Source organism: Solanum pennellii, chromosome 10, assembly GCF_001406875.1.
Source record: "Solanum pennellii chromosome 10, SPENNV200".
Classification (NCBI taxonomy): Eukaryota; Viridiplantae; Streptophyta; class Magnoliopsida; order Solanales; family Solanaceae; genus Solanum; species Solanum pennellii.
The window spans coordinates 62,075,764-62,087,401 of record NC_028646.1 but is presented as its reverse complement, the minus strand read 5'-3'; the positions used below and the strand labels follow the sequence as shown (position 1 = coordinate 62,087,401).

The following is an 11,638-nucleotide window of genomic DNA, read 5'->3' as shown; positions in this document are numbered from 1 at the left end:
CAAACCTGTAACTATAAATACCAAAAAATTATCTTCAAAATCACTTTATACTAATGCATACACTTAGTTATTCCGATGTATAATTGTTGATTAATAATTATTGGTGGATGTAATTACACTAACACATTGTTCAACACAATTACTTTTTGTTGATGCATACGCTTTGTTATTCTAATGTATAATTATTGATGGATAATTGTTGATGAATGTAATTGTTCATCACATATCCAATAAAAAAGAGATAGATCTGTTTATGCTTTTGTTAGTTATTGAGGAAGTTCCTCTATTCTTATAAACTAGAACTATTTATCTCTTTAATTTTTGTTATTGAAAAGTTTTAGAATTCATTAGCTATTTTATTGTTTTTAGTCTACTCTAGTTCATTTTATTTTCGAACTCATTAGCTAATTTGGTGTTACACTCTTTCTCTTTTGATTACTTCATTTTATGAATAACTATTTATACATATTGTAACTGTATTTAAATAATTTACGAATATTTATACTAAGTAGCGTGCAATACAAATATATTTTCTCTTCTGAAATTCAATTTTTTAAGTATGCATACATTTTGTAGTAATTACAAGGGACAAACGTGCAACGCACGTTTTCAAAATCTAGTCTTATAATAAGCTCAAAAATACCCCCAAAATCTGGTTGTCACGTGTACAAGCCTCTAAAGTATTACAATTGAATAAAAAAAAATATAAGTATCATATTACATTCTTTCTAGAGTAGAACATAATCATAAACAGGAGTAAGAAAGTCTTCTGAGATGACAAACAACTACGTCACAAATCTCTAAGAAACCTCGGAAGAGAAGAGAATATATCACAAAGGTACGGGCTAGTAACCTACAAGAAAATTTGTAGAAGCAATGGGTGAGTAACAAATCACACGGCACTCAACAAGTAAACCTCTAAACACGAGTTAAGGGGATTTAATACGGATACTCCTTGCACCCCAACCAAACCTTCATAACTACAACCTGCATAAAACCAGCCCAACCTAACAGTTCACAGTTTACATAATACATATCTTAACAACAACACTTTGATAAATTACATATCCTCAACAATAAGCTCAGTATTCATCAATCACAAATTACACAGAAAGACATTCACAATGTCTTCACAAGATCAGCAAAACACAATATCAAGTTCATTAATGATAAGTATGCGTAATGCGATGGAATGAAATGCCAATTATAATTATGCATGTCTCTCAATCGGGGCTCACGGGGGACATATCTGTCCATGCATCCATCGCGGCTGCGATACAATCCTCAATAATAGTAACCATCGTGGCGCGCGATACATCCCTCAAAATATAGTATCCATCGCGACACGCGATACGTCCCTCGAAATGGTATATCCTCTTTAATTTCTTATTCTTTCTCATATCACATAACACTTGTCACAACCATGTCTCATAACAATGCAAATGACATGTTCACCCAAATAATGAGGAAATGAACATTTTCACAACATTGCACAATTCACAACATCACAAACATGATATCACATCAACAATGATTCAACAGGCCTTCAAATCTTTCTCCACACATCACACATAAACATATAATTACATTAACTTTTTTACCCCTTTTTCATCATTAGAATTAATCAATGTAGATAAGTCAATTTATCATCAAGTCTCGTTACTTTTAAACATATACCACAAGGAAATACACGTATTCCATACACTTAACAAGAGTTTAGAAATCCACTTGCCTCAAATAACCAAACAATCACTCCGAGATTTGAGCCTTCTCTTTTCGTTGAAGTTCCAAATCAGTGCAATCTATTCAAGTACATATACACAATAAGATTTCAAAACCAACAACACTTACATTACTATAGGTTTAGCTTAGTTTAAAAACTCACTCAAATATATAACAAGCTCCTAATCTTGATGCCAATTAATATGCCAACTCACATATTTTTCCAAAATTTCAAGTCTAGGGTTAAGTTATAATTTCTTCAAACACCATAACCATAATAACTTTCTTAATATAATACATCTGATATTTAATTATATATCTCAACATATCAAACTTGAATCATAATGTGATAATTAAATAGCAATAGTTAAAACCAAAGCTAGCTGACGAGAAGGCTACAAGAATAATTTGCTACAATCAACCTAGTCATCCTGTAACCATCAACTAACTTGCTAACTAAACATCACTCATCAATCAATTCCCTTCTCCTGATCATTATCAAAACCTTGTCTCCCCTTCAAAACTTCAAAAAAAAAAAATACAGATCGGTCAACTTTAAAAAAACTTACCCTTCTTTATTTATTCTCAATTAATACCAAATTGGGTTACATTGCATATGCGCAATCATAAAATAAATTAATTGAATGCAAGCACACACTTGAGAAAATACTTACCAGGAGATCGACATCCTCTTCATTTCAGATGCGGCAACCACACTTCTTTTAGGATAGTTCTTTTTTTTAAAGAATATAATAATAATTATAAAATTTAAAGTGACAAACTCTATTAAATTATTTTAATATATATAGGTCAAGTGGTATAGGTTCTTAAATAATTAATCACTTTAGCCCATTAACTATCGATTAAGTCGGATATCTACAATTACCCTTCCACTAATCAACTAAAGTAAAAAAAAAATAGTTTAAAATTTCCAAAAATGACATTCCGGGTCATTACAACACACCATAAATGTGACATGTCAATGAAGATGCAAACTTGCATGTTGCAAACGTTCGTGGGGATATATCTCCATTTGGTGTACATTGACTAATCCTAGAGCAAGCACCACATGGAATTGAAGCCATTGGCGCGATTGTTTTTGGATCAGCCCCTAAAGCAACTCCACTTGTAGTTCGATAACATACTGATCCAACAGGAATAGAATGACATTCTCCCAATCCAGTACTCTTTACCTCTATAACAGCATTGTCCAGAATCATAGAGTTAAATATTTCCGCGATTTGCTGACTTGTACGCTCAACAACTTCCCTTTTCTTCAAGAAATCATGGATTCCCTCTGCAGTAGCAACATTCAGCATTTTTATGACCTTTAAACAAGTGTCTCTAAGAACTGTGATGAATTCCTTGTCAAGATTTTCCTTCCGAGTACCACGCACCACCAGTTAGTTCATCCGATGGTTCATACTCAACAGCCATGTAATAAGAATTCTTTCCCTTTCTTCCCTTACTTTGGATATTCCCGACTTGTTTTATCAAGTTCTTTTTCACTAGTGACTTCAAGGAATTTTCCACAACAATTGATGCTAGGTTTGCCTCTTTTTTCACCCCTGCCTCCAGGATACCCTGATTCTTTTTACTTTTCACCACATTGAGAACTATATACACATTGAAAACTATATAGTCAGCATCTACAAGTCCCTGAATAGGCGAATCCACGTTAGTCTTCTCCGCTTCATGGAGGCTGCTTCATCGCATAATCTGATCATCACTATGGTCATAAAAGAGCAAATTAAGATGATTTTCGATTGATTCTTAATCTGTTATCACATAATTCCAATGCATACTCATGTAGTAACTAGATCAACTCTTTCCAATAGTCATTGCGCCAGAAACAACAACAGGACAACAACATCACAAGTTAAGTTCGGGAGAGTAGAATGTAGGTAGACATAACAACTAACTCGTAGAAGTAAAAAGGTTGTTTTAGAAAGACCACGACTCGAGTACAACAAATCTAACTACAAAGGAGACATTGTACCAGGAAGTCAAATCAATAAAGGCAAGACCACACTAATTGAACTAGGTCGTTTAGTTGAGAACAAGTTATATAAGTTATTTTATGGAAAATTGTGAATTACATGGGAATTTTCCTAGGGATTAGTATGAAAATCCGCAGAAAACTTATTTTTCTGCAAATTTTCATACTAATCCCCAGAAAAATCTCATATAGTTCACCCTTTTCTTGTAGCGATATTATATAACTTATATCATCACTATATCAATAATGGTGAAATAAATAATCCAGAACAATTTAATACCTTCAACCAAACGGGGATAAAGTAATATCATATGCACATTACTTAGTTCAGCTAAAGGGGGGCTCAAACTAAAAATAAGGGCCTCCAAAACAACCAAAAAAAACCCCAAATTCAGTTACAAAGATATATCAAAGATGCACAAAAAAGATACAAATTCTAATAAGTGGCAAGATTAAATGAAGAACCAAAAGTAGATGAAGGATATACATACATAAAAGTGAGACGACCAGATCAAAAAAATTTGTATTACATCTCCCTCTATTCCTTTTTAGTTGTTAGGTATACTATAAATACTTGAAAATATTAATTTAAGAAAATTTAATAGTTTGTTGCTAATCTCTTACTAATTATTATGCACATGTTTTTTGAATTTTAATGTGGATGTAATTATAATTCAAAATCATAATCAATTAAATTTTTAGTTACTTTTTATTTCTTGATTTCTCTAATTCACGTCAATTTGAATTAATCATGTTTTAGTATTGTCTTTATAATATTGTCTTTAATTTTTTGAGATGTTTTATAAACATTTCAACCTCGAAACTAATTAGATTATCAAATACTTAAATCTTAAAAAATATTGCTTTAACTTTAAATGTCTTCTAAAAGTAACAATCACTATAATATTAATTACAATAAGACCGAAGCGTGTTCTTACGTTGATATAACAAAATTCAAGTTGAGAGAAATCAACAGTGCCCATAGTATCCACACCCAAAAATATTCAATAAGTGGTATAAGAGTCTGGTGGATAAATGCGATGCAGGAACTTAATAAAGATCCTAAAAGCTATTGTCGGAGGCTACAAGTTGCGAGTCACTTATCAATGACAGACTTCACAAGCACTCTCAATAAAATTTAGAAGCTCAATGCAAGAATTACGGATCATGGAGGACGAGAATGCAATATTACTTTCTCAATTAGGAATTATGGGATATGATCGGTGGATCAGACACCACACCACCAACAATGTTGAAGCAGCAAAAAGGTGAAAGTTCAAAGCTGGAAAGACTATGTATGCTCTCATTGTAACCATCGAGGATAAGTTCATACAACGAATTAAGAATGCCAAGACTCCCAAATAAGCTAGGGACGACTTGGCGACGATTTTTACAAAGAAGAATGATGCGAGATTACCAAGGCTTGAAAATGAGCTTTTGTCGATCTCTCAAAAAAATATGACAATAAGTCAATAATTCTCAAAGGTAAAATCTTTATCTGATGAAATATCAAAATTAGATCCATAGAACGCTATCAAAGAGACAATAATGAGGAGAATTATCACTCATAGTCTAAGCTCAAAGTACAATGGAATAATCACAGCCACACAATGGTGGGCTAAAGAACCAAGTTTATCTGAGTTGGAAAATATATTGGTAAATGAAGAAGTCATTATCAAGTCTTACTATAAAATACGAAGATAAAATGCTCTTCAGCAAAAGGCAAGCCTATCAAAAACAAAAGAGGAGCGAACCTCACGGCCAGGGGGAGACCATGAGATCCAACATCAAAGATGTAACACCCCAGAAATTTTTTTGAACTAAGACTCGAACTGTTAATCATAGTGAGTGAGATTTCACCAACGAATTAAAATTTCTTAAGTATTAAGGTCAGGTCACTAGATTTAGCACCAAGAATTCCAAAAATAATTAAATTGGAAATAGCAAAATCTGAAATTTTGCAAGTTAAGCTAAATGTGAGTTTTGGGTCAACTTCAAACAACCCAAACACTAGTGCAAGATGATTTAGGTGAGCTAAAGGATGCCATTGGAAAGGTCTTTGAATTATCTTCCCAAATCCGCCTAGTTTTAGGATGAGTGAGATATGACCTTTTGAAGTTAGGTTGTCCAGTTAAGGAAAGTTAGCCGAAAATAGTGAGGGGGTATTTTGGTCCTTTCCTTAACCAATCAGATTTAACACCTTTTTAGTATTATTTTAGGGGTCTAATCCTTTTAGGTTTGATTTTATAATCCTAATAAGCACCTAGGGTTGTAGTTGAGAGTTGAAGAGGCAAGAAAAGAAAAGAGGCAAGGATGAAGGCGTTCATCGACGTTCTTGAGTTTAGTTGCGGATTTTCACCATGGGTCTAATCCATAAGAGGTATGTAAGCTTCAATAGTGTTGGGTTAGTCCATCCACACGCCAATCATGTATTTTTTCAGCGAAATTTCATGCTTAAATTTTAAAGATTAGAGTTCTTGAAAGGTGTTCTTAAAGTTCATTCTAAATCTTGTTGTGTTGGAGTTTTGATGATTTCTTGAGATAAAGTTGAGTAATTTTAGTGTAATTTACAGTAGATTAGAGTGTGATTAATTTAAGTAATCTAAAGCAAGTGATTGGGAAGAAACCGATTGAATTTAGGCGATTTAGGGTGAGAAAACAAGCAAAAGTGCTCGGCAGAATTTTTTGGGTTGGGGCCTGCCAGAGCGCCCCAAACCCATCTCTGTCCATCAGGGTTTGCTCCCCGCGCCACCCATAGCCCCAGGGGTCGCCTTCCCCATCAAGTTTGCCTCCGGTTACTCCATTTGAGTTTGTTTAAAGTGCACCTTCACTCCTTTTCAATTCTAACTAATCTAAGCTACTTCTAAACACCTAAAATCAGTCCTAACATGATCATAAACTTAAATTCACAATTCAAATTCAAGTTAGAGTTGAGAGTTATGTTTTGAGAATTCTTTCAAATGTTCTAAGAAAGTCCTTTTGAGGAGTTTTCCACAATTTTTGGTAACTTGTTTCAAGACTCAGTCAAGTGAGTATAAGAGTGAAGAGTATGTACTCATGAGTCTACAATATCACCTAGATCCTTCATATCATGAACCATAACTCTTGAATTCATAATTCACATTCAAGAGAGAGTTAAGAGTAGAGTTCAAGGAAGTCTTTAATTCCAATTGTGAATTCTTTGAGATCCATCATTTATTTGAACTAACTTTTGAGGAAGTAAGTAAGAGAATGAGAATATTTGTATACATGAGTTCCATCTATTTACTTAGACCTTCGAGGCGAGTTGTCATGCCCATAACTTCCGCATGAATTCCATAAATTGAGTATCATTGAGATGAGTAGTATCTCCAAATTCTAAGTCTTGATTATTGAGATCTTTACTCCTTTTGAGATTATATTCCTAATTATGGGACTATTACATGTTAGCCATGAAGTCCTTGAGTTGAATTGTGCATGTCCATAACTTTGCATGAACCCTATAAGTCGAACAATGTTGAGTTAAGAAGTACTTTTTTGTTCTCAAGTTGAGTTGTTCACCCTCCGAGTTGAAAAATCATGAAATCATCCAGACACATGAGATCATGAACCTTGAATCCATACTTCAATTCAAGGAAGGTTAAGAGTCAATTCTAGAAGATAAGAGCAAGTCAAAGTAAAGTTTTTAAAGTTTTCTAAAGTCTTTCACAAATGTTTTCACTTTGTTTTAAAGACTTAAAGTTCAAGTCAAGAAAGAGTAAAAAGTTGAGCTAAATTCTCAAAAGCTATAAGGGAACTAAGTATTCCCTAAGAGTTAAGTTTCAAGTTAAGTAAAGAGCCAGAGTTGAGCTCATTTTTCAAAAGCTATAAGGATACTAAGTATTCCCTAAAGATTTATAAATTTTTTCACATTTAAATTAAAACGGAACTAACAAGTTTCAAAAGAGTTTTGAACTAAAGAGGGGAACATTGATTCCAAGAGGAGTTTCTTAAAGCGAACGGGTTCAACAAATTATCTCAACCCAAAGGAAAGAAGTTTTATTAAAAGTATGAGCTAAAGTACATTTTTGGGAGTAGTATTGAGTACCGATGTGGGGATGAAAGTTCATATTAACTCAAGTCTCCATGTAAACCATGTAGACAACATGGGAATTGACGGGCCATACTTTTTAGATGATCGTAAGGAGAGCTAGTGGATCCACTAAGTTAATTAAGGTCCTATACCGATGGCAAGGTATAGGATGGTCCTTGGGCAATGTGAGGTAATACGTTGTATCATTATTTAGGCTCAAAGTGATGGTTGTCGATTTAGAGAAACTCCCACAGTAGTAGTTACATGATTCCTCAAGGGGTTCTGCTTAGTATGAATGGGGGTATGAGACTTCATTCAAGCATTGCACAAGTAGACTTTGAGAGGGAGCATGATATGTTTTTCTGATATTATTATCTTGAGTTAACATTATGATATTATACAACTTTACTTTATATTGCATTTGTTGTAAACTGTATTATATTGAAATGAGTTCATTTAAGTATCAAAAGTTAAGTATATTGAGTTGAGTATCCATAGTCGAGTATCATATCTTTGAGTTCAGTATTTAATCTCTGAAATGAGTATCCTATTCTTAAGTATTCCTTGAGTTTCAAGTTTCAGAAGAGATAAGTATGTTTCCATTTTTATTCAAGTATCAAGCTTATGTTATGCTTAAGAATTCCCCTTACATGCTCGTACATTCCACGTGGCCTGCATCTTTTGTAATGCAAACACGGGAATTCAGGATCATCAACAAGAGCTTCGTTGATACATTCTAGAATTCGATTTAGCCATGGTGAGTCTCCTTGCTTCTGGAGGATTTCATTTATTTTTCAATTTAGTTAGGATGTCGTGGGTCTTGTCCCGACTTCCATCTTTATTAGTTACAGGCTTCATAGATAGTCAGTATAGTTGAGGAGTCTGTATTAATCATTTATTTTATTAAATGTTTTAAAGTCTAAAGTTTCCTATTTTATGTCTAGTTGAATATATTACTTTTATTCAAAGTTGTTCATTGTGTTAAAGCCTTTTAAATTTTATTTCAGTTTTTAAGCTTTTTATGCTTAAGTTAGTCTTCCGCTTGTAGTCAGCCAGGATGAACGCTCGCTTGGAGACTAGCAATGGTTCTTGAGTGCCGGCCACATCCGGGGTGTAGGCTCGGGTCATGACAAAAGAACTAAACGACAAACAAGCAGGCGAAAGGATTCAACAGCCGACAAATGCAGAATTGCTACAATTGTGGAAAGAGAGGACATTATGCCAGAGACTGCTGGTACAAGAAAGCTGAAGGTAATGTAACAAGTTCTACTCAAAATAAGAAATATGAAGAAGAAGTTTGGGATTTTGAGACCTCTTATGCAGTTAAAAAAACTTATCAACAAGAGGAGATTGTCACCTGTCACTCTAACAAAAAAGAGGAGATTCCACTTGCAAGTGTGAGTAAGAAATTGGTCGATTACATGATTGGATCTTTGATTCAGGATATTCCAATCACATGACTGGTGATGAGAAAAAACTCATTAACATGAGTGAATATAAAGGTGGTCGAGGTGTGGTGACTGCAAATAATTGTGGAACTTCAAAATGTCTACCATGTTCCAGGTATGAAGAAGAACTTAATATCTGTATCGCAACTAACAAATTTCGGAAACTATCTCTTGTTTGGACCAATGACATAAATGTATATTGAAACTTAAAAGTTACAAGCACACCGATCATGGAAGGGAGAATACTACAATAAATTTACGTCATGTCAGCGAGACAACTTATGTTGAGAAAACATGGAGTAAAGAAACAGATGATCTATGGCATACACGTCTTGGGCACGTGAGCTATAGCAAACTAAACATCATGATGCAACAATCAAACTTAAAAGGTCTTCCCAAGCTTGAGATTAGAGGAGACATTATTTGTGTTGGATGTCGTTATGGAAAGCACATCAACTTCCCTATGGAGAATCGAATTATCAAGCAAAGGAGCCATTGAACTAGTACACTCAGACGTGTTTGGATCAGTGAAGCAGTCCTCCATCAGTGGTTACCGTTACATGGTAACATTTATTGATGACTTCTCAAGGTACGTATGGATTTACTTCTTAAAAGAGAAATTTGAAGTATTTGAGAAGTTTAAAGAGTACCAATATACTGTGGAGAATGATATTGGAAGAAAAATCAAATGTCTCTGTACGGACAAATCGGGGAGAATACACGTACGAGAGTTCATAATCATCTTAAAGAGAATATAATAAGGATACAATAACTTACCCAAATACACCACAAAAAATTGGAGTGTCTGAAAGAAAAAATAGACATTTGGCGGAGATATGCAAAAGTATGTTGCATACTATGAATGTACCAGCAAGGTTTTGGGCAGAATGCATGAAGACTATTGCTCACATTACCAACAGGTTGCGGCAAGCAAGATTGAGATTCATTTCAACATTTGAAAAACTTAAAAATATGATTCCTATCGTCAGTCACTTTCGAGTTTTTGGTTGTGTGTGCTATGTGTTCGTGCCTGATCATCTCCGCAACAACTTGATATAAAAGTTGTTCGTTGCATCTTTGTTAGATATGACGAACAAAGAAAAGGATGGAAGTGTTGTGACCCTACCACAAATCAGATATGTGTATCAGGAAATATGGTATTTGATAAAGCGTCATCTCGGTGGTCCAAAGAAGTCTCCCTGCCAGACTCAATAGATCTTGAGCAAAAGCGGCAAGATAAGCTCAACGAAGTAGATCAAGGAAATAAGATTAGAATCTAACCAGGAGGTATCTTCACAAAAGGAAAAGAAGAGCTTATGCCAAATTGGAGCTTATGAAACACCAGAAGAGTTGCAAGAAAAACTCTAAGTAGAGTCACAATTGCAACTAAGGAGGTCTCGAAGGCTGAAGCGTACATACACCAAGTACATAGATGCAACATTAACCGAGGTGGTTAACATCAAAGAGGCTACTTCCTTTGAAGAAGCTTGACAGAGTAGGGATCAAAATTATCCGACGAAGGAAGAGATCCTCAAAGGCCATGGACGTGATGACGCTTGCAAAGTTCCAGGAATCGCTCACAACAGATGAAAAGAAAAAATTAAGTTGGTGTTGAGGGGGAGTGTTAAGAATTCATCACCAACTTAATTATTACTTAAGATATATAAGTCAAGAAAAATCTAGAATATTCCGTAATTGTGGAATGAGGAAGATCTCTAGAATGTGTATTGTAGATAGAATAGTCTAGAAATGTTCTAGAAAAGATAGGTCTAGAAAAAGATTGTTAGGAATATTCTAGAAGAGAGTAGTATGTATTTCTCTATATTCTTCCATCACCACCTATAGATAAGGTGGTCCATTTGAGTTGGAACCAACCAAGAAAGAAAGAAAACCAAGCAAGAAACATACTAAGAAAGTAAAAGAGCATGCAAGAGTGAGTGCTCAAGTAAAGAGTGTTGTTGAAGCAAGCAACCAGTGTAATCAAGATTGTAAGACCGAAGCGTGTTCTTCTTTGATATAACAAAATTCAAGTTGTGATAAATCGATAGTGCCCATAGTCTCTACACCCAAAAATATTCAACAAAAGGATCATTGTGACTTATTCTAAGCATCTGACATATGCAGGTAGTCAACAAGTGATAAATACAGCCTTGTTCTCTTTTTTGGGACAGATTTTATCCTTTCACAGAGTGTTGAAAGAACCGGACAAAGATTGTACAACCTATCTATGGGGAGGGTCTAAGGATAAAAGAAAGGTTGCAGTAGTATTGCGGGAACATGTATGCTTTCCAAAGAGTCGATTAAGCATTAAATGTAATAGTAATTGGAATGTTGCGGCAACTTATTTAGCAACTAACAGTCAACAAGGAGTAATTACGGGTAAAGTAGGTACACGATATATATATATATATATATATA

General features: G+C 34.4%; 1 protein-coding gene and 1 pseudogene across 1 annotated transcript in view; one reads left to right on the top strand and one right to left on the bottom strand.

The window, feature by feature from the left end:
* Positions 1-2,675: 2,675 nt before the first annotated feature.
* Positions 2,676-5,028, bottom strand: LOC107001449 (annotated as a pseudogene).
* Positions 5,029-8,953: 3,925 nt separating this feature from the next.
* Positions 8,954-11,638, top strand: part of LOC107001448 — a 3,717-nt gene continuing 1,032 nt past the window's right edge. Inside the window, exons 1-4 of the mRNA XM_015199488.1 lie at positions 8,954-9,173; positions 9,215-9,335; positions 9,434-9,560; positions 9,610-9,809. Of these exons, the coding sequence (XP_015054974.1) occupies positions 8,954-9,173; positions 9,215-9,335; positions 9,434-9,560; positions 9,610-9,809 (668 nt within the window). The remainder of the gene's footprint in view (positions 9,174-9,214; positions 9,336-9,433; positions 9,561-9,609; positions 9,810-11,638) is intronic.